Below are 23,538 nucleotides of genomic sequence, written 5' to 3'. Positions count from 1 at the left end.
GATTTGTTGTGATCACGAAGGAGGATGTTTTGGCTTGATCTTTTTTACAACAACACTAAGTAGAAGAAAAGAGGAGGATTAGGAGGATGTCATGATGATAATATACACTCTGCGCTCCACACTGCCAGCATATTGGAGCCACATTTGCAAAGAATACAGTGGACGTCATCCAAAACCACAGTTGGGAATGCGGATTCCTGGATCTCGCTCCTTCTAATCCGAAACCAGGCGACCGACCGTCTTTGTGTGTTTTTTTTTTCCTTTATAAAAACTGGACAAAAAGGTGACATCAGAGAGTATGCTGGCTGTTTACGTGCAGCGGCAAACAGCATCCAGACGCACTAAGCCGCAACATCTGGACCCAAACAAACAAAAAGCGTTTCCATGGCGTCAGTGAAGCTAACTTGCTTGTGTAAACACACGCAAGGCTCTACCGCTCTACTTGTAAATGGAAGACGTTTTAGTTCGTTGCTTTAGACTTTCTCAATATCAAGAACGCAGAGTATGGTCTTTACGGTCTCCCTAAGTACGTACTCAAGAACGTCTCTTTGTAATTGGGACGGCTGTGTACTTGTGAACTATTGTGACATTCTAAACAACAAACAGATTTTCAAATCTATGTAATAAAGTAGTTTTGAGATATTTGAAAGGAGTTTGGTGAAAATAAAAACATGTAAACCAGTCAAAAGTGAAGAGAAATTGCAATTTTGGCCCGGATTTTCTGCCAAAATGTTGAGGTACGATAGGGGGTTCATGTTTGCGCGGTCTGCTCGGAATGCACGCGTGGGCGTTGAAAAGGTGGATATTGTCAGAATGAAAATATGTGAGGAAACGTTTGGACAGCTGTGCCGATATTGGGGGGGGGGGGTTATTTAGGTCAGGAATTCCTCCAATAAACACGCCTCATGTGAGCAAACACTCCACTAGTGTTGTTTAATGACTATGACTAGTGTGAGGAAGAAAACAGACTCGTTCACGCAATCATACTGCAAAATTGGCGTGTAACAGCTAAAAGTTTCAGCATTTATTTTGTATTATTGTATTGACACCGTTTCTCTCACCTTAGGTGTGCGAGCTGGTGCGCTTCCTCATCGAGAACTGCTCCGCCGTGCTGGGCGATGATGTCACTTCTCTGTTTTCCGCCTTCAGCCCGAAGGGCGGCGGCAGCGAGCACGGCTCTGGTGAGAGAATGATTGTTATGTTACGATATTACACAAATATGTAACGAGATTTATACTATAAACAAAATAGGCAGATGTACTGTAAATGTGGAGAAAAGGCAGCAAGTTTTCAAGACAATTTGATACGTTGCATGATACATGAGGTGCAATACGATTTAAATCAAAAACTATTTTATGATTCAAATCGTTTTTTGTTACACCCTGAGCAGCAAGTTGTATTTCTCCCTCCAGATGCGTCGTCGTTCCAAATGAACGACTCGTCGTACGACAGCCTGGAAAACGAGCTGAACGACGAGCCCGAGTCTCCGTGCCAGGACCAGCTGCCTCTGCGCGATAAACGCGACAAGCCTGACAGCCGCAGCCGCGACTCGGTCCTCACGCTCAGCGACTGCGAACCCGACGCCGACACCGAGGGCCACGCCGCCGACCTCCTGCTGCAGCTGCCGCCCCTAGCCAGGCCCCGCCGCTTCAGCCCCGCCACGCGCCAGCCCCGCGCCCGCCACGCCAGCGGGGCATCCTCGCAGGGCGCCGGCCGGAGGCTGAGGCGGAGCTCGGAGCCCGCTTTGGCCGCCCTCGCCGGGGGGCGTCTCCCGTTGCGCAAGGCCAGCTATGATGCCGCCATGGAGGGCGAGGAGGAAGAGGAGGAGTTCCTGGAGAAGGAGCTAAATGGGCTCCACCTGAACTCAGAGCGGGACCAGAACGGTGGGCGTCGGAAGAGCAAGCACGCGCCCCCGCCTCCGTTGTGTCTAGATGCCAGCTGCTCGAGCCTCTCCTCACCGGCCACATCTCCCACCGGTTCCTCGCTCAGCTCCTTGGACTCTGCTTTCTCGCAGTACTCCACCGATTATGGCGCCGGTACGACGGGGGACGTCCCCCTCCGGTCCCCACGCTGCTCCCCGCCACAGAAGGATCTCCGCCCCAGCCATGGCGCCCACCCAAATATGTGGCTGAAGAAGGACCGTCGCCTGTCCTTGAAGCAGCCTCTTAACGGACATGCTAGTGAGGGTTCGCCACCGCCCGCTCGGACCAGAACCGGCACGCCCAACCAACGGTCCAGCAGTCCTCCATCCTACCAGCAGGCGCTCCTTCAACTACAACACACCTCGCCCTTTTACAAGGGGGCTGGGGCGGACAAACCTCTGACGGTGCGAGAGCTGCGGCTTCTCCAAGATACGCTCCCCGCGGGACCTGAAGCCGCCCAGCCCCCGATGGGCGTCTTCTACGGACAAAGTGCCACAACTCTCATACTGAAACGCCAAAAGTGCCACTCTCTGACGCCGCCCGTACAGTGCCGAACTCTCCCCCGCCGTCGGTCCGAGCCCACCTGCCACCCCTCCAAAACCGCTACCCTGGACAGACCCCGGCCCCGCCTGAGGGTGTCTGACGTGGAGCCCCTGTCGCCTTCCGCCGACCGCACCGTGCGGGACTATTTTACCGTGACTGGGGATGCGGCGGGGTGCGTGCGGCAGAGCCAGGAGGTGGCGCTTGCCATCGCCCAAGCCAAGAAGGAGTGGCAGAGTCGGCAGTGTAGCGAACCACAATTGGATGAATTTGACCAGCTCTTCTTCGCCGAAGAGTCATACGTGTAACTACCAACTTTGGACATGCCCAACTTTTTATTACTCACTGTTGTCTATGTGGCGTTTATGGTACCAGGGTGGGAGATTAGAAAGGTACACATGCACTTCCTGCTTACCGACCGCCAAAATAAGATGCGGTTTTGCTGGGATTTTAAAAAGTCATTAAAAAAAGAAGCAATTTATAGGTAAAAAAGCAGGTATACAGTAGATGCACTTCCTAGGTTCCATTCGCTTTCCACCAAAATAAGAGCATTTGCATTAACATTCTGACAAATTTGGAGCATGAGAGGCAACCTGCACTTTGGTTCATTAAGAAAAAAAAGTTTAAAGAAGAAAAACGTTTAGTGTACTCAAAAGGGACAAAAAGAAGCATGATTGAGATACACATTCACTTCCGGGGTGTCACTTTTGTTCCAGCCCCCAAAAAGAGCATTCCCATACCGCCAAATTAAGAACATAAGCTAGTCAACATGCACACTGGCTTGTCTACAAATAGAAATAAAAAATAACAAATAGAATTCACTACAAAGTGACACAGACAGCAGGTACAGATGCACTTCCTGCTCCCCGCCAACATAAGATTTGCCTTGGTTTTGCTAAAACTAACAGAATTCACTCCAAAATGACAAAGATAAGAACTTCCCATTCATTCATTGGTCCCATTTGCATTCAGATCAAATTAAGCACATTCACACCCTCTCAAAATAAGAGTGTAGGAGGCACAACCTGCACATTTGCCCATTAACAAATTTGCTAATAACAACTACAAAAAATCACTCGAAAGTGGCAGACACCACATGGGTAAAGTAGCAGGTCCACATTAACTTCCTGCTTCCTAGGTGCCAAAATAAGAGCATGAAAAATCTGTTTTGTAAAACTAACCAAATTCATTCCAAAATGACAAAAGAGACTCAATCTTAGTAAAGTGGCAGGTCCGGATGGACTTCCTGCTTCCTGGGGGCCATCTGCATTCACATCCCGCTAAATTAAGAGCATAAAATGCATTGGAGAAAATTAAGAGGCGAAAATGGTTTTGGTTTCCCGGGTGACATTTGTGTGTGTGTGTACCACAAAAACGACCAAAATGTTTTTATTGTTAAAACAAGCCATGTATGTATTATTAGTAGAAATGAATTCCCATTCCCATTCTCGGTCATTGTTTTCCTTGAGGAATTTTCCATTGCATCATCTTGTGAAAATAATAACTTTTCTTGTAATTGTATGACTAGTCAACCCACATTGTAAAGTTGTTCGTATTTATGATACAGAAATATATATGATAAATATAAGTATGATCTTTGCTTTGTAATATAATCAAATTGTATTTTTGTACATGTGCTGCTGCTGTCGCCATAGAAACTATATTTGCTACATATTTCTATGTCTATTGTGTACAACATTTGAATAAAATGCTCTCTTACAAGAATCTTATTGATTTGTGATAGTTCTATTATTCACTTTTATAATGCATTTGAATGCAAAATAAAATGATAGATGGAATCATCGATTCTAAAAAAATATTCAACAGTGACAGTCCTAGTTTCAAGCCAGGGTTATCAGGTCTTGTTTGTTGTCAATTTACACAGCAGCGGTAAAAAATAAATTTAAAAAAATGCAACCTAATGTATGTGAGAGGTCACGATGCCTTTCAGGCGCATTCTTAATGACGCCGTTTAACAGGCGGGACAAAGTGTGACGGCAACAAGCTGTGCTTGCCGCCACCTTTACGGCATCCTTGTCTTCTGACTGACTTTTTTTAGATTGTCCCCTTTGAACCTTGCTGAAATGTCACAAAAACCCCGCCGGGTTGCTACAGGCTTTGCGGAATACTGTAAAGAACATCCATCCAGCCATGTTCATCAACAAAGAGGCTTTGAGCTGTTTGTTTTCTACCAAACTAAACATGAAACAAACAGAATTGCAAGTTCTGTAACTATTCCGCCGCTTAGCTTAATGCTAACAAACAATGCAAAACACCATAGACAATAACAATAGCATCTATGTGCTGGCGGTGCATCAACATGTAGACGACAAAATAACGATACTCGTAGGCATGTATTCTTTATCTGTTGTGATAAATGACTATCAAAGGCTTACTGAGTCACTTATCTACGTAGTAGTTTTGAAACTCATCTTTATTTTTGTCTGATTGACTGCATTTTCCTGCCCTCCGGTGGCTAAGTCTCGCACAGCAGAAAAAGCCGCAATGAATTCACCATCCATCCATCCATTTTCTTGCGTTCCATTTAATTATGATATTAATATCTTGTTTTTATAAAGTATCATCTAAATCGAGTGCTACTATAGTTATATCAAAAAATGTAGGGCATTCACAGAGGCATTGCACCGCCTCTGCTATGGCTCTAATGCTACTTCTGAAGTGTTTTGCGTGGATTTGCCGTCCATCATAATTCAAACGCGTAGCTCGACTGGTTTGCTATGCAAGGCCGACAAGAATGTCTGCGGACAAGACCCGGCAGCGTCTCTTCATTACGGCACTCGGGACAGCAGCAGCGCCGTATTTGTGATTTAAAAACAAAGCAGATGGCAAATTGTGATTGACAGTCGTCGTTAAACACATGTACGGCATGCCCTGGGCCGACCGTCGCCTATTCTGTTTGTCATCACCACAGGAACCAGAATTAGGTTTGGTTTTCAAATGAGAGGTTCAAGCCAGGCTTAAATTGTTTCAAGCCAGGATGAAGGTTTCGAGTCAAGGTAAAGAGTTTCAAGTTAAAGTGTTATATTCTGGTTTTAGTCTGGGGTTTTATAGAAACGGTAGGGCTTTCAATTAGGGTTTCAAGCATGTGTTTTGGTTTCAGTAAGAACATGTACAGTTAGACTATCTGATCTGATCTTGACTTTTGACTCAACACCACAAAAATGATCGGCCTTTAGCAACTTAACGCTCATACACACAATGTGCATACATACGCCATTGATGTATTGAAATATAAAAAGAACATTTTAATAGGTTTCACTTTTAATTAGGGAGGCTAAAAATGGGTGTAACGCAGGCCGTGCCTACCTATCAATCAATCAGCCAATGAAGGAATGTGACCCTTGCCAAGGTGTTTACCAAACACTCAGCCACGTATTGAACGTACAATTTAAAAGGCATGTAAGTTAAACAATGGGGAGGGTCAACTGTAACTCAGTGTTCTTATTTTACAAGACACAGTACATATTTATATAATAGTCACACGTTTACTAGTATAATCATTTCTGTGGACACTTCATTAGGTACACCCGACTATTTAACAAGCCAGGGTTAGAGTTTCAAGTCAAGGAATAGGTTTAAAGTTAATGTTTCAAACTAAAGGTTGGGTTTCAAGCCAGGCATTGGGTTTCCAGCAAAATGTAGGGTTTCGGGGTAGTGACAGGGTTTCGAATTAGTGTTGGGGTTTTAAATTGGGGCTTCAAGCAAGGGTTTGGTTTTGGAATTAAGGTTTTAAGCCAGGATGAAGATTTTAAGTTGAGGTTTCAAGCTCGATTTAGGGTTTCAAACAAAAGCATACGACTACAAATAAGGTTAGGGACAGGTTTGGAATTAGGGCTTCACGCCTTGAGGTTGCTAAAGTGCACCTTATGAAAGATTGAAATATTGTGGAAGCAAAAAATAAATAAATAAATAAATACAAAGTTCCATGGAACATTCCCAGGTCAAACTTCCTCCATAGGCAAACATTATGATTAGCTTCAAAACAAGGCAAACAAGAAGGCACTCATCTACACACAAGTCAAGACGTAAGCGTTCAAAATAAATGAATAGTCCCTGTCTGATGACAAATGAAGCTGAAGGTTGAGTAATGCTAATACGTTGTGGTCTTGTACTGCCACCGTGTGGACAAAGTGGGAATCTGCAGGATGGCTTTTGATGAGTCTGGTTGCCTTGGTGACGACGTGTCGTCCAAACAAACGTGACCACACGATGTCAGTAATTCCCAATCCTTCATCATGCTATGCAAATTTTGTTTTGTCACTACTATAAAAAGTTTGTACTATAAAGGCTACTATTAGGCCGCAAAAACAAGATATTCTGCCTTTAAAACCTTTCTAGAGAAAATGTAAATGTGAATTTTCCCAGTAAAACACTACCATTTGCTCAGAAAATACAACATTAGGCAATTAAAATGTTACAAATTCTCACAGAAATGTAAAAGAAATGCAGTACCCGTGCATAACAAATACAATAGTTAACCACAAAGGTTGTATTGCACCACAAAAATACTTGCTTGGCAAAACACTGTCAACATTTGTTTGCCAGTTACCCACACAGAAACACAATTTCTATCTATTAAAATGTATTTGGTAACAAAATGGCTATATTAACCCAGACAAACACTGTATTTCGTTAGGAAAGGTTTTTTTTTCCCATCATAATGATGAATTCTTCCATGGCTTCATTCGTCACTTTGCATTGCATGTGTGCTTGATTTGACTAAAATAGATATGAATGAACATGACTCAGACAGGAAGATGCTGAGCGAAGCGCATGTGAGATGGTTACTGTTATTCATTCACACACTCACTCGTCACGTGATGTATTTTTCACTTCTTTTTTTTTAAATTATGACATTTTCCTCATAATGTTATGACCTTATGTCCTATTACGAGTATGTCCTAATGTATTAATGTGTTAAAAATACATAAATAACAGTTTTAGCTTTAACATGACACATTTTTTGTTGATTATTTCAAGCAGGCTAGTACGGATTAATAGCATTTCCATTCATTTCAATTGGGTGAGGGGGTTTATTTGAGATGCGAGTGTTTCGAAGTTACCGCACGATTAAACTCGCATCTCAGGGTGCCGCTGTACTGTACTTTCTCTCATTTTAACCCCAAAATGACAACTTTTCCGTACTTATAGTTTGACTTTTTGCAGTAGTACGAACAAAAATAAATACAACTTGAGCTTGTTTCGGAAGGGAGGGGCGAGTAAGTGGCGAGCAGAGACGAGCGAGAGGCTGAGGGGGAGCCGCTCAACGCTCACTACCAACTTGGTCAGCCATATTGACACTACGTACGTGTGTGACTTTGTGACGAGTCTTACCCGTGTCAGTGAGCTCCGTGTCGGTTTGGCGTCGTCGAAGCAGCGGGCTATTTTTACCCGCGGCGTGGACATATAAAGCTGCAGCGCCCGGCTCGCGAGGAGGAGGAGGAGGAGACGCAGAGTGGACTGGTGGTGGCGGGGTGACAACACTCCATCGCAGGCATCCTTTACTTTGACGCAGCGCGGCCGTGCCGGTGAGTTTCCAACCAGGGGCGATTCCTTTTGTCAACTTTGGGTATTTGTCTCTTCTTCGGCGTTTTCCGGCGTTGATTTCGAAGTCATTTGGAGGTGAGTCAAAAGCGGTAAGGTGTCACATTCGCCACCGAGGTGAGGTGCGTCATTAGCGGCCAGGCTAATTAGTTAACCCCCACAGTATGGGTGGGGGGTTGGGGGGTCTCCGGGGAACCTTTAATGACTTGTAGCCGCATTGTAGCGCTGGCTCATGCATTGCTGAGATGCCTTTTTAACGTGTGGCTCGTTTAATGTCCATTGTGATTGTGAGAAGAGTATTTTGAGCAACTTTTTCGTCTCGAGACGTACCTGGTTGCCCACTGACAGCTAGAGTCCACGTCCGATGCTGGTGGCGGGGTAAACAGTTCGTTGCAGGCGTCAACATTCAACACAGGGCGGTTGTACTGGTGAGTCGAGCCGGAAGTTTACCCCCTTGTCAACTTCAAACATTTATCGCTTCTTCTTGGGCGTTTTCTGGTGCCGACTTTGTAGTCATTTTGGAGAAAAGCGGCGATTGGCCGAGGTCTGTTTTGTCGCGGAGGTGAGGTACGTCATTGGCAGCCATGCTAATTAGATACCCCCCACACTCAGGGGGCAACTCCGGGGCACGTTTGTAGCCGTATTCATGAGATGGCTCATGTCTCGTTGTACTGTTATGACGTGGGGCTCTTTTTATGTTCATTTGTGATGGTCACAAGAGTGTTACCTGTCTGCCTACTAGATTAGCCTGCGGCCATTAATCGATTCACGTTATAACACAAAGGGAAGGATGCGACATGTTGAGGCGCCATTAAATTAAGGTAGCCCGAGCACATTTGTTTCCAGTGAGTCATCTACACTTCCCTTTTTAAAGCCGCTTTGAATCATCCCCATCATCCGCTATTTTAGCCCGTTTAGCACGTCACCAGCTGTCATTTCAACGAGGCAGTTAACTAGGCGGCACCGCCGTTAGCCAAGCCAACCTTGTGTAGCCTCAAATCGAAGCGGTGAGTTTTAAAGCACGCTGATTGGCCAAGTGGCAGCGGAGAAGCGCTGTGATTGGCTACGTCGTTTGTCGCTTCCGTCCGCTTCTATACTGTAGGTACTCGCCTGTCTCAAGCCCTGCTGTTTGGACAAGGAGAGGGGGAGTATTTTGGTTGGCTGCCTCGTTTGTCGTTGACGCCCCTTGTGCATTTTTTTTTTGCACCCCATGGGTAGTTACTAGTTAGTATGGAAATAGCAACTTTATTTTTATATTACATATTTTTTTCCGTAGTATTACTTGTAAAATGTTTACCTTTTTTCCAAGTAAAATGTTTATTCCTCGTAAAATTACCAATTTATTTAATGAAATACTTATTTTATCATACTATTGTGAATGTTATCTTTTTGTATAAATATTACTTTAAATTTTACACTCATAGATTTTTTTGTATTTATTTAAGATTATGCTAAAATTATTGCTTTATTCTCATAAATTAAACCATTTAAAAATATATATTTTGGGAATTTATTCTTATAATTGTTTTTATGTTCATAAAGTGCCTTTTTTCCCCTCAGAATATTAGATTGTTTTCTTGCAAAGTTTGCAAATGTATTCCCATAAAATTGCATACTAATAATTTGTAATAATTCTTTTTTTTGTATAATATTCCTTATAACATTTACATTTCCCTTGTCATGTGTATACTTTATTCTTGTAAAAATCTAACTATTCTCTACATAAAAAAATATGTAAAGAATAAAAGCAATTTTTCCCCTCTAAAATTGACTACCTTAGTCAAATAAATTGGAACTTTAATGCCTCTTTATATCCCTCAACAATTTTCTAGAAGTTGACATTTTTTTCGGGAATCAAGTCAAAATTACTAGAAAAAGTCACCAGTTTTTCTAGAATAACCATAATATTACAAGAAAATAGCATAGCATATTTTCATTCGGAAGTTATAGGAATGATATTAGTAGAAAGGGGTAAGAAACTACCTAATGAACAGCTGTTTTTATTGTAATTATTTTTGTTTGTTCTTCTGGCGTGATGTCACACGTAAACTGCTAATTTCCTCAAGTTTCCCACCTATTTCACACCCTTTCAGATGCATTTATTTCTGTTTTGTTAAGTATTTTTTTAACAGTTACTCAAAGTCAAAACACTAACAAGAAAACAAATATCCATCTGTTCCTTTTAACCGTTGCTAGAAAAAAGTCACACACTCTTCCCATATCAAAGCATAAATGCTTATTACTACTACAATAAAATAAGCATTTTTTTCAGAAATATTATAATAAAATTGATTATCCAGTCACTTCACACACCAGTTGTCATTCTAGAACTGTGTTTTGTATATCTATTGATTTATATATAAATGCATATTAACAAAAAGTACTAGCGCACTAAGCCAAAGTTGACGCAGGAAGTGTCAACGGAAATTAAAATGCTTAGTGTGACTTAACTGCGAGGTGCCTCATACACTGTTGCTTCTGCGACACGAGCAATTCTCTACCAAAATTATGTGACAGATTATCATCGAACAAATGCTCTGAATATTATGTACATTTTGAATTTTGTGAAAAAGATACATAAAATAGAATTTCTTTGTAATAATTGTTTTCACAAACAATTATGTAAAAAAAATAATCATAAAATGACAATTTTTTTCCCTCATAATGTTACAATTCTTTTTTTTTTTAATTGGTTAAGTTAGACTTTTTAGATTTTTTTTTCATTCTGCAAAAATATTGAAAATTGTATTCTTCATTCTCAGAAAATTATGACTTTCTTTTTACATGATAGCAAATTAAACTGCCACTTTTTTTCTCATAAAATTCCAACTTTATTCTTTATATTCTCTTTTAACTCTATTCTTGTAAAAAAATACAACTTTTGTTGTGATTTATATATATATATATATAAACTTGCAACTTTTTTTTCATTCATTTATTTATTTATTTTTGTCAATGACCGCAAAAATATTTCAACATTGTTCTCTTAACCGTATGATTGTTAATTCTCCTTGTATTTTTCATATAAGGTTAGGTCATATCCTATTTACGAGGTAGCGTGCTTCTGAATATAGACGTTCTGTGTTTCACACTGTGATCACCGTAGGTGTGCGTTGCCATAAAGCCTGCACCATTAAAATGATTAAAATGTACTGTGTGCAATCACATTCACTGCTGGATGTGGAACAAAGCCGATTGACGACTTCATTCCAGCCAAAAGTGGTAAGAAAGCGATTGGGTGCTATAAAATGATGCAGGGTGATGTCTAGTCTGTTTACTGGCTTGACACAACTATCATATCTGTCAGCAATTTTATTAGTCTTCAGTATCTTCCTCCTGCCTGGCTGCTGCAGGTACAGTAAGTGAAAACAGAGAGTGTAGATACAGCCTGTATATAGGTCACTATAGGAGGCTTGTGTCAGCTCCGAACCTGCTTTTGATTGGAGGTTATCCATTGAAGTTTTTTTTTTTAACTAGTAAATTTCCTGTCGGGGATTAGACGAAGGGATTAAAAATTTGCATACTTATCATCTTGCTGAAAGAAATCACTGAATGGAGGACTTGAGGGGTAGCAGACATTTTGTGCTGACACAATGCTGGATTTAATATTTTTTTAAAATTAGGGGAAATAGTTATGGTGATTCATATTGCGACTACAATAAAGTTGTACAATGAAAAGAACAATGTTAAAACATTACGGGATGAATCCTTATTTTATATTTGATCTGATATATATATATATATATATATATATATATATATATATATATATATAGACAGACAGACAGACATTGAAAAAAAATCTCAATAAAGTTGTATGGTATGTATGTAATATTTGTAATTGTATAAAGGCACAAGGAAAAACTTATAATGGTTGTAATTGTGCGAGTTAAAGACTAATGTAACGAGAACAAATTGTAATAGTATGACAAGAAAGTTGTACAAAATTGCAATGTTACAAGAAAAAGTCTTGAAGAAAAAAATGTATAGTCTGAAAAAAATGCACCTTTCACCTACTCAATGTACTGTATAAGAAAATGCTAACCTAGCTAACATTTTAGCAACAACAAAAAAAAAACGACAACGTAACATTGTCATCTGTAGCATAGAGAGAAGGCTCCATGATCTCCTGTTCTAGGCCACGTTTACCTTCAGGACTTGTCCTAAAAGCACCGTAATGATTGGAAGGTGTCAAATTAAAGTCAGTGTCCTTAATTCCTGAAGCCTGGATGGGATTATATTAAATGACAGGATCCATTTTAATATGTAAATCTTCTTTTTGCAATGAAAATGTAGAAAAGTTAAGGAAGAAAGCGTGCTCTTCATTAGCTGTACACATTTTTGTGAGAGTTCCAACGTTTTTTTTTGTTTCATTATTAACACCAATTTGTGTTTTGTGTCGTCAGCAGGAAGACGGAAGACGCCTTCTTTCTCTTTTCTCAGCAGCAGAGGACGGACAGAGAGAGGATGAAGATGCCCAAGCCGGTGAGTAAAAAAAAAAAAAAAGACTCTGAAATGGTCATACAAGGTTTTCGTCAAATCATGATAACGTTTACGTTTGATAAAAAGTCAAAATAGTAATAAAATGGACATACAAGCTTTTCATCAAATACAAAAATAGAAAAAGGACTTTCAAAGTGGGCATTCTCATTAAATAAAAATTCAAAAGCATCCTAAAACAATGTTTTTTAACAAATAGTGACAACATGGATGCAAAAATTGCTTAAATGTGGCTTTTTTAAGTTTATTGCTCTATAGCAACTATGTGGATGTCATAGTAATGCTCAGGAAGTAAAAGTGGACAAAGGTTAGCATTGTGACAATGTGGACGTTACCCTTAGCTAAAAAGCGTGAATAATGATAAAACGTACCTACAAGTCTTTCTCTTTTCATTTATTTATTTTCTCGTTTACTCGTATGTTCATGTATTTATTATTCAACGGGAGTGTGACAATATGCTAAGACACTTGTACCATTCTGTCACATCCACAAAGAGCAAGGAAGGCTGTTGTCAGAGTCGTGCGGAGGAAAAGCAAGTGAGTGAGCGAGGCACTTTGTTGAAGTCCACCTCCGATATCCAATGCCGCCTTGAGGGGAAACTCCCATGCAGTCTGGTTACATTATCCCCCGTGACCCCTACGCAAACACACGGGGCCCTTTCACTGCCTGCTCTGTGCATTGTGGCGCCCTGCAGCCGTGCTTGTTAAAAACACGTCGACTAGCTTAGCTTTGTTAGCTGCGTATCAGCCTGTTAAAACGGTGCCAGTGCAACGCGGCGCCCCTTAAGGCCGATTAAATGCTGTTTGTGTGCGCATGTTCAAAGGCCATCAGTGTCCTGCTAAAAAACTAAAACCTAACTAATGGCTGACATCAAGGCAAAAATATTCTTGATCTTTGTCTGCCAAGATTTTTTTTTTCCCACCATGTAAATTACATGATTTAATTCAAGCAAAATGATCTGCCAATACAACAGGAAAAATTAACCCATTGAGATTTTTTTAAATCTATAATGTATGTTCAATTACTAATTTAATAAGAAAAAAAAAGGCGTACTTATTACACTGTTATTTGTCGCCAGCACCTTTCATCCACATCAAAGTCTGCACTCACGATGACCCCAGAGCAGAATTTAATCTACATGACCCGTTCCTTCTGCACCGAAGCATTACAGTGATCAATTTTTAACAGAACAATACTTTTAGAGTTTAAATTTTTTTTTTTTCCTTTTTTAGGCTAGCTATATTTACTATTTTAAATAAATCTTACCAGGTCAAATGTTCCTGTTATTATTGATAAATTGACTTAAATTAAATAATACTGTATATCCTTGATTATATACCCTTTATTTCTTGTTTTTTTAAGCCAAGCTTGTGCAGTGCAGCCCTGTTGTGTGTGCTCACGCATACTCCAATTTAATGACCGCACCTCGTCCGCTCTTATCATAATCTCATGTTTCATTTATTATAAAGCCTGCAAGCTTCACACACACAACAGCAACTTGATCGTTTCCTCATGCTTACGTGATGCGTTCGACAAACAGCTGATGTAACGCAGAGGCGTTTGCTTGCAAGGTGTGTTGCTGCATCCCATAGAAAAAAAGGTGTTTTTTTATATTAAATGTGTGCAAGAACTACAGAGGGTAACACAAATGCGGCAACAATACAGCCCCCAAAAAAATGACGACATCCTGAGGGAGGTCAAATAGGTACAGGTGAAGCTAAAATACATTGTTTTATATATATATATTTGTATGTACCATACTGTAGGTATCTTACTGAGATGAGAACAAAGTTATAGTGTTGAGCAAAAAAGTTGGAATGTTAGAAGAAAAAAGTTGCAATGGTGGAGGTGTTTAATTAACCCCCCCCAAAAAAAGCCATGTCACAAGAAAAAAACAACATGGTACCACAAATTTTTAATATTATGAGCAAAAGGTTTATAATTTTACATTTAAAATAAAAAAAATATTGAGAGAAAAAAGTTGTAATTTGATGTGGAAAAAATTTCAGAATATAACGAAGAAAATTTTAATTGTACTCTTTTTTTTTCTTTTTTATTAAGATAATTATATTAAAAAATATATATATATTATGATTAGATAGTCGTAATTTTACACAAACCTTTTTTAAATTGCAAGAATTTTGTATCATTTTATATATTTTTTGTTCACTATTATGATAAAAAAGTTGCCTTTTACATGAAGCAAAAAAGAAAATATGAGGGAAAAAACGTCTAGAAAAAGTTGTAATTTTATGCACACTTAAAAAAAGGTTTTAAAAAATAGAAAAAATGCCAGAAAGGGTTGTACACAATTCTATATATTCTGAGGCAAACGTTTTACACAAACAATTAATTATGAAAATAAAATAAAATGATGCATGCACGTGTGTGTGGTGTGCGTGTGCGTGTGTGCGTGAGTATGAGGTGAAGAAGTTGGCCGCCGCTGCCCTTGCAAGCCTGTTAACCGGCTTAGCGACGAAGGGCTTTTAATTATGGCTGTCTTGAGTCTGGACACGGACGCATACAAACAATGTCGCCAGGCAGTCCTGCTACACACAAGCACCAAACACACACGGGTCTACGTGTTGGCCTACATTGTTGGCGAGACAAGAAGGGTCTAGAGAAGGCTGCTACCACAAAATGGAGACTCGACTTGTGTCTGGACTTCGCTATTCTTCCGTGGCCCGACGACTGACTTTATTATGCTCCTCACAATCTGCAACTGTTCAACCCCGTAAAACAATCTGGATAATCCAGCCTGACCCCTTGGCAGCGTCTGTCCACTGACATCTTGCACTGTGATCCAGATTAGTGCCGATGGGGCATTCGAAGAAGCGACGTACACTCCATACTCAAAATGGTTTCCAGCTTAGCTCACCGCCCGTTTGATTGCCACCCGTTTAGGCAGCCAACTCGTCAGGCCTGGAGTCATACCACCAACTGTTGACGGATGTCAGAATATTACAAGTAGGGCCTGAATGAAGTAATTCCCGGTCACTGCTGCTGAGTAGCGACATCCACGAAGCCACAAATGCTTCATGGATGCTTTGTTTGCATGTCGTGGAAACCTTATCAACAAGCTGCAACCTTGCGTGCACACACAGAGACCTCAAAGGCAACATACGGCCTCTCTCGCTCTCGCTCTCTCTCAACACAAATGTGTGTGTACATGCCCATCTGTTTTTGTGTTATTCATTTATTATTATTTTTAATGTAGTCTGTCATCTTTGTCGTGCAGACGAACGTCCGAGTTACCACCATGGATGCGGAGCTGGAGTTTGCCATCCAGCCCAACACAACAGGCAAACAGCTCTTTGACCAGGTGAGATGCGCGTGCGCGCACACACACACACACACACACACAAATGCACTCTGTGCAATGTCGCCCCTGGACACATCAGCAGCCAATTCATTGACACCTAAGAACAATTTAGTCTCGAATAAACCCAACATGTGTGTTCTTAGAATGTAGGCGAAAGCAAGGCGCCCGAGAAAGCCACGCAAGCATGTGGACAACATGCAAATGTCATGCAGGAAGCCTGGAGCCGTGCTACCTTCAAATTAATACTATGTAAAAGTACAACCTGTTTTTCCATAAAATTGTAATGGTTTTTTTTATGTTGTAAAATTTCAGCCCTTTTCTTGTTTATTACATACAACACACAAGGAGGTGGGCTATTATCCCCCCCCCCCCCCCCCACACACAAAAAAAATCCTTCCTTCTGAGTCATCTTTTGTTGTTCCATCAAAGCAAAGGCGGCACTGGAAATGTGTGCCAGTAGGTGCTTGGGTCGCTTCTGGTTCTGTCTAAACAAAGACAAAGATCTCTTTGTGCGTATATATATATATGTGTGTGTGTGTGTGTGTGTGTGTGCGCGTTGAAGGGCGCCTTTCAGCATTGTTCCGGGCCTGAAAGGTTTCAGTGATGCAGAGGAAGGAAAACAAATGAAAGGGAAAGCTTTCGCATCTTTTATGGGTTCGCCTTTTCATAAGGAGGTCACACAGCCGACTGTGACAATGCATGTCATCTTAAATCAGCCATTAACTGATCCTGTTCCTTGTAAGACCTCTGACATAAGCAGACGTCATAATGTCCTGCTTTTTAGACGTGGGATTTAATGCTGCTTTCATAATTGGCTCATTTTTCAAAAGCTCCGCGCTAATTGTCTTCACGTTCAAATTCACACGTCAGTCAAGTGTAACCAAATCCAGTTGTAAAGGCACATATGAGCATCTTTATTGAAAAGCAGTCAAGAGAAAGTCACGCTAATTTCACCAGCCTGGGGAACCTTACTCTCAATTCACCTTATAGCAGCCTGTGATAAAGAAATTCCCTTTATCGACAATTGGGAGCGGTTCCAAGCCGAGCATATACAGTAGGTGCCACGTGAAGGGAGCTGATTCTGAGGTTCCAAGCTAAATGCAATTAAGTACAACAAAATTAAATCCATTATCCTTATAATATCTCAGGTAAAACTCATGCTTGGGGGAACGTCACTCTTTTCACTTTGTACCACTTTGTTGTAAAAAAAAAAAATGCCCTTGAATAATGATTTTGAAAAGACATGACTACCATGACCGGTGATTCCGAACATTCTTGACCCATAATTGATCATCTGTGCAGGGACTCTGGTTCCTCGTGCAGCCAAGCAAGCATATTCTGAGGTTCTGAGCTAAATTACTTCACTAATGCAAAAGTGGCAAAAGGATGAGTTGTCGTAAAGACGTGACCATGTCAACAAGTGAAAATCAATTCCACTTGTTGACACGCTAATTTGACTAACCTGGGGGAACCTCACTCCATTCACTTTAGAAATGTCCTTGACTGGTGATTTGGAAAATCATTTACATCATTATAAATGCATCCTGGTACTGTAATTAGTTACCCTGCACAATCACGGCAGCAGATTCTGAGGTTCAAAGCTAATTTCTTCATTTTTACTAATCAAAGTCAAGATAGTGTACACAATAGTGATGTTTGTAGTGACACATGAGTACGTGACCACGTGAAAGCAATCAAAGTAGCGATAACTAAACTAACTGGGGGAACCGCACTCCATTCGTTTTGGAAATGTCCTTGACTGATGATTGTGAGAAGTCATGACCCATAATCGATAATCCATCCGTGTACTGCAGTTCCCTGCATAATCAAGGCAGCAGATTAGCAACATCCAAGCTAAACGAAAAATTGGGGGAACTTTTATAAACTTAAAAAAACCACCCACTTGTTCTCCAGGTGGTGAAGACGGTGGGTCTGAGGGAGGTGTGGTTCTTCGGCCTTCAGTACGTCGACAGCAAAGGCTACGTCACGTGGCTGAAGCTCAACAAGAAGGTGAGCGACACCAAAACACCCTGAAGGCAACACAAACCCTGAACCACATGTCCTTTCCTCAAGATGATAATGGTGTGTTTTGTTGTTGTTGTTTTTTTGCCCAGGTGACACAGCAGGATGTGAAAAAGGAAAACCCACTGCAGTTCAAGTTCAGGGCAAAGTTCTTTCCAGAGGACGTCTCGGAGGAGCTCATCCAGGAGATCACACAGAGGCTCTTCTTCCTTCAGGTACAATTTTGGGGTTTTCCTGATTCAAATTGAGACAATCTACCCAAAACAATTGTGCACATACTCTGCCGCGACCTGTTCTTTTAACGTTGTGGTTTTCTCCATCCAGGTGAAGGAAGCCATCTTAAACGACGAGAACTACTGCCCCCCCGAGACCGCCGTGCTCTTGGCCTCCTACGCCGTCCAAGCCAAGTTCAGCGACCACAACAAGGACGTGCACAAGTCCGGCTACCTAGCGGCCGACCGGCTGCTGCCACAAAGGTACCAAAAACATGCAATTCGCTTTGAAGATGATGATGATGAAGAAGAAGCCGTTTTGTTGTCATGGTGACGTCTTCTCTTCTTGTTCTGGGTGGCAGAGTTCTGGAGCAACACAAGCTGACAAAGGAGCAGTGGGAGGACAGGATACAGACATGGCACGAGGAACACAGGAGCATGCTCAGGTAGCTGCGACATAAAGATGATCTCAGTATGATAACATTAGTGATACAAACATTAAATATGATCTTGTACACTTTGGGTATATAGACAGGAAATGTGATACATCAATACATAGACTTGAATTATGATTTCAGCTGGGCATAAATGCATTTGAGGTACACACACTGCAAAAAAAATATGAAAACGATGTAAACAAGAGGATGTAGCGCCAAAAGCACAAAATAGTGGAAACAAGTCTTCCATGTGTGTGCAGGGAGGATGCCATGATGGAGTACCTGAAGATCGCTCAGGACCTGGAGATGTACGGCGTCAACTACTTTGAGATCAAGAACAAGAAGGGCACCGAACTGTGGCTGGGCGTCGACGCCCTCGGACTCAACATCTATGAGCACGAAGACAAGTAACGCAATAATGTCTATGAAAAAATTGCTACTTTTGGGAATTACTGATTTGGTGCATTGATGTTCACAGATCATATGTCAAGGAAGATAAGGCAGTCTGTTTTTATTGAGCAAAATTCATGATATGGGTCAGTTTGATCCACAAAATAAAAGAAGGTGACTGTTTTATAACTGTGTGCCGCCTCACAACGATGGCATTTATGTGGCTACATTGCCCTCCTGTGGTGAGCAAAGGTATTAGCATGAAGCAGATGGCAATGTTGTTTCTTTTGCCCCTTCATTTTCTATTTCAAAAAAATATTTTTGTCCAAAAATGTTTTTAGTTAGTTTAATTATATCTTTTTGTGACCTGTATCAATGTATTGGTACCAGTGAAAAATAAGAAATGTCTAATTTATGCATTTTTTTACAATTACTTATTAGTTAATCAGAGCTAAATATTGATGGAAAACTCACTAATTGTATTCAAATCCAGCAAGTCACATTATACCATATATTATATTTACTTTTATGCAGCCCATCCAAAATATTTTCTAAACATTACTCATAATCTACAGAAAGAAGAGCTCTTAAATGATATATTTTAGATATGATATCTTATTCTGAAAATAATAATGATAATATTTCCTCAGGTTGTCGCCCAAAATAGGCTTCCCATGGAGTGAGATCCGAAACATCTCCTTTAACGATAAGAAATTTGTCATCAAACCCATCGACAAGAAAGCGCCGGTAAGTATCTTACTTAGTATTCTCATTGCTGAAGTTATGGTTGTTATTTTTGGGGAAACTTAAGTGTGTGCGCTGCAGGACTTTGTGTTCTATGCGCCGCGCCTGCGCATCAACAAGCGCATCCTGGCGCTGTGCATGGGCAACCATGAGCTGTATATGCGGCGCAGGAAGCCCGACACCATCGAGGTGCAGCAGATGAAGGCTCAGGCCCGGGAGGAAAAACATCACAAGCAGATGGAGAAGTACAAAATTCATTCAACCAATCTTGATGAAGATGAAAATTAATATTTTAGTCAATGTGAACAATAGGGGGCAGTGTTGCTTGCTTCTTGATGTTCTCCATCCCCCCTTGGTCCAGAGCGCAGCTGGAGAACGAGAAGAAGAAGCGCGAGCACGCCGAGAAGGAGAAGCAGCGCATGGAGCGCGAGAAGGACGAGCTGATGGAGCGCCTGCGAAACATCGAGGAGCAGACGCATCGAGCGCAGAAAGAACTGGAGGAGCAGACCCGCAGGGCCCTGGAGCTGGAACAGGAGCGGAAGCGAGCCAAGGAAGAGGCCCAGCGTTTGGAGAAGGAGCGGAGAGCCGCCGAAGAGGCCAAGGCCGCGCTCGCGCAGCAGGCCGCCGACCAGATGAAGACCCAGGAACAGCTGGTACTCGCCTTTTCTATATCCCACAATTAGTGGATACTGGAGCGTTACATTCAGATGCAATATTTGTTTTGTTCCACCCAGATTTTGTACAGTATTGTGAGGGTTCTTGTTTTAAACTAGGGCCCAATTGATAAGGACTTTTTTTAGGCTGATGCCGATTCCGATCTTTGGCAGAATAAAATCAAATAACTGATAACGGACAATACATTTTTAAAATGTCAATTAACATGAATTAAAGACAGAACATTTTACTTTTCTTTTTTTTTACAATAGTTTTCTTTGGTATTTATTATGTCTTTTTTTCGGGGGGGTTGCATATGATTATAGTTATCTTATGTTTTAATGTGCATAATACAAACACAATTGCCAAAAGCTTCACATTTTCCTTAACCACTAATAGCGTCCAGTTAAAATGTCTGACCAATTAAGCAATCAAGCCCTGATTTTAACTGTGCCATGAATTTCAATCTTTTATCCTAATCCTAATTGATACTTTACTGATGCGATTTGGGTAACATTGCAGTCCGTGATAACGTATTGTGTTTGACAGGCTGCTGAATTAGCCGAGTTTACTGCCAAAATCTCTCTGCTGGAAGAAGCCAAGAGGAAAAAGGAGGACGACGCCAACGATTGGCAGCACAAAGTAAATCTTGACAACACAAACATCGTTACTTTAAAAGTCCCATGTCAAAAAAAAAAAAAGATGGCGTTTTGTAAGGGTTGCAAGCTAATTTGGGCTGGAAACGAACAGGGTGGCTTTCTTTTTTTTTGCTATTTTTGTTGGTCAGAAATGATTATGATTTTGAGAAGTTCGTTTTCTCATTAATATAAAAAAAAAATGCTATTATTGGGTCTATGTTCTCCTTAATGTGATATGGAAAACAGTTTTGTTTTTGACAACCGTTTAAAATGTTCTCATGACATCCTCGCGTCCTCCCGCCTCAGGCCATGGCGGCGCAGGAAGATTTGGAGAGGACGCGGGAGGAGCTGCGGGTGGCCATAACCTCACCCACAATGGCGCGGTACGATCATGACGAGCACGACGAGAGCAACGGAGAGGCCAGCGCCGAGCTCTTCAGCGACGGAGTCAGCAGCCAGCGCAGTGAAGAGGACAGAGTCACCGAGTCGCACAAGAACCATCGCGTCAAGAAGCAGCTGCAGGTCAGAGGGCGGCGGGAGTGTAGAGCGCACAAAAGAAATGTTGCATAGGGGGAAGTCCTGTTTTAGAAAAAACTTTTTTTTTGTTTCTGAAATGGAAGTTTACTGATTTTGAGGGAATTAAATTGGAAAAATAAATAAAAACATATAAATACGTTTTTGGGAGCAAATGAGTTAATCTGATTAAAAAATAAATCGTTTGACAGCAATAATGCATTTGTAAAGACATTTTTATATGTAGAGAGAAGTTTTTGTCAAAACAATTGTGGAAAAGTGAAACGTGCTTCTGAAGAGCTTTATATATCTTTTGAAAAAGTTGCACATTTTAGAGAAATTAAAAAAAATTAAGATTCCTTGAAAAAGCATGTATTTTATTGTTCTATACTTCTAAAAGGAATATTATTTTCAACAAAACGTTAGAAAAAGTAGTAGATTTGAAAAAAAAAAAAATTGTGAAAAATGTAGTGTTTTTTTATTTTATTTTAGCAAAAGAGAAATATTTTAGAGAAAAAGTCATCTATTGCAAAAAATAAAAATAATACTCAAATGTCATCTATTGCTGAGTAAACGTCACAGGAAGAGCAACTTTTTCCATGGTACATTACAGAAATGTTACCAAATTCTAAAAATATTTTCAATGGAGTAGTCTCTGACTTTTAAACTCTTGTCTCCCTCCCTCTGTTTTTTGATTTCCTTTTTTGTCAGACTCTGAGCTCCGAGCTGGCGGAGGCTCGCGACGACAGCAAGAACACGGCCAACGACGTCCTTCACGCCGAGAACGTGCGAGCGGGCCGCGACAAGTACAAGACGCTGCGGCAGATCCGGCAGGGCAACACCAAGCAGCGCGTAGATGAGTTTGAGTCCATGTGAGGGCGGCACACAAGAAAATGGAGACTCTCGCTTGCGCCTCGCCAAAGATCCGCCAACCTCCAAAAAAGGCATCTTTTTACCGGCCTACAAAATGGCCGACTCGCAAGCTTTAATGTCGCTCGCTTGCATTTATTTCCGACATTTTCCTTCTGGCTAGCATTCTTTTCAGCCATATTTGGTTCCCGCCTAGGATTCTCGCGTTTGACTTTGTTTCCTGTTCATGTGGCTCACGAGCTGACCAGTAAACACCCAAACCAAATTCAACTGTCTTGAGCATTTTTTGTGCCCCTTTTTCTACTCCACAGTCTCTACTTGGCTGCAGCGTATACGTTTCCTTGTGACCCTAAGTCTCCTATTAGATCAAATACGATGGTCGCAGACCTATCGTACCATCATCCCCAGTTTACTTGGCTTACCCCTTCCCTTGTCTCCTATTGGATAAAAAGATACAATCATGTGACCATAGTGTCAATTTTTCTGCAGCGCTCCCGTTTTTCTCTCTTTCTATCAAACGCACTCATCCTATGTGACTTTGCACTTATGCTGAGAAGTTCCGGACTCCACCGTATGCGACCGTCTGGAACGGCATTTCAAATCCTGAAAAAAATCACAAGCCGCACCTTTTGCCTGCTCCAAGGTAAGTGAACTACTGTATTATCTGTAAACACAACAGATGCTAAAGTGTTGTTAGCCCTGGCTAAAGCTACATTTTGCCTTTTGAATCACTTAAAAAATCACCAGGCAAGGTAAGAAATGTAATTGTATTATCTGCAAATATGACTGCCTTTTTTAGGTCTTTAACCAAAATGTCATTGCTAGCAAGCTAAGCTAGTGAGGTTAGCTGCAATGATTGTTACAGTAAATAGAGAGTTGAGTGTCGGTCATATTGTCGTCTCGATCATCAGACGACGTTAGCCACAAATGCTACATTAACTTGACTACCTTGATTTGTTTGGAGGGGCACAACAGTAACTGGACCAAACTAAACCAGTTGAACAGAAGCAATAGTTTTTTATTACTTATTTTTGACATGACAAACAAAAATCAATTTGCGGCTGTACGAAAGGTTTTCTCCATTGGCGGCAGTACAAGCAAAATAAAGCCCGGTTGGCACGTTTTTTAAAGCATTCTGGAAAAGATGGCTACTAATATTTGGCATTATTGAAGTAGAAAAACATTCAAATCCATTTTGTCTTTGACGTT

The 23,538-nt window shown here is 41.0% G+C and overlaps 2 protein-coding genes and 1 long non-coding RNA gene across 8 annotated transcripts in view; 2 read left to right on the top strand and 1 right to left on the bottom strand.

The window, feature by feature from the left end:
• The window catches only part of LOC147164939 (rho GTPase-activating protein 20-like), a 28,551-nt gene extending 24,364 nt beyond the window's left edge, over positions 1-4,187 (top strand). For 2 of the 3 annotated variants that reach the window (XM_086090785.1, XM_086090784.1), the window contains exons 14-15: positions 1,067-1,181; positions 1,413-4,187. In XM_086090785.1, the coding sequence (XP_085946911.1) occupies positions 1,067-1,181; positions 1,413-2,770 (1,473 nt within the window). In that variant the 3' untranslated portion in view covers positions 2,771-4,187. Of the gene's footprint in view, positions 1-63; positions 247-1,066; positions 1,182-1,412 lie in introns of all 3 variants that reach the window. The other variant, XM_086090786.1, reaches the window with a different exon arrangement.
• Positions 1-8,999, bottom strand: part of LOC147164938 (uncharacterized) — a 50,097-nt gene extending 41,098 nt beyond the window's left edge. For both annotated transcript variants that reach the window (XR_015096641.1, XR_015096642.1), the window contains exons 1-2: positions 7,818-8,999; positions 1,062-1,178 (exon numbers count right to left, since the gene is read on the bottom strand). This is a non-coding gene — a long non-coding RNA (uncharacterized LOC147164938). The remainder of the gene's footprint in view (positions 1-1,061; positions 1,179-7,817) is intronic.
• Positions 7,717-22,594, top strand: LOC147164937 (radixin-like). Of its 3 annotated transcripts, none has more exons than XM_086090788.1 (14): positions 7,717-8,011; positions 12,437-12,512; positions 15,766-15,849; positions 17,764-17,859; positions 17,964-18,086; positions 18,196-18,347; positions 18,446-18,529; positions 18,781-18,927; positions 19,561-19,657; positions 19,736-19,899; positions 20,016-20,307; positions 20,858-20,950; positions 21,253-21,468; positions 22,171-22,594. In XM_086090788.1, the coding sequence occupies exons 2-14, from the start codon at positions 12,495-12,497 to the stop codon at positions 22,333-22,335; spliced, it is 1,731 nt and encodes a 576-aa protein (XP_085946914.1). In that variant the 5' UTR covers positions 7,717-8,011; positions 12,437-12,494; the 3' UTR covers positions 22,336-22,594. The 3 variants fall into 3 exon arrangements, with proteins under 3 accessions (XP_085946914.1, XP_085946913.1, XP_085946915.1); XM_086090787.1 differs by having other exon boundaries at positions 12,434-12,512; XM_086090789.1 differs by lacking the exon at positions 7,717-8,011 and adding an exon at positions 8,248-8,455 and having other exon boundaries at positions 12,434-12,512.
• The last annotated feature ends 944 nt before the right edge of the window (positions 22,595-23,538 follow it).

The sequence above is a fragment of the Leptonotus elevatus genome, chromosome 12, assembly GCF_054856555.1.
Source record: "Leptonotus elevatus isolate MCC_2025b chromosome 12, RoL_Lele_1.0, whole genome shotgun sequence".
In the NCBI taxonomy this organism is placed as follows: domain Eukaryota; kingdom Metazoa; phylum Chordata; class Actinopteri; order Syngnathiformes; family Syngnathidae; genus Leptonotus; species Leptonotus elevatus.
This window is presented reverse-complemented; position numbering and strand designations above follow the sequence as displayed.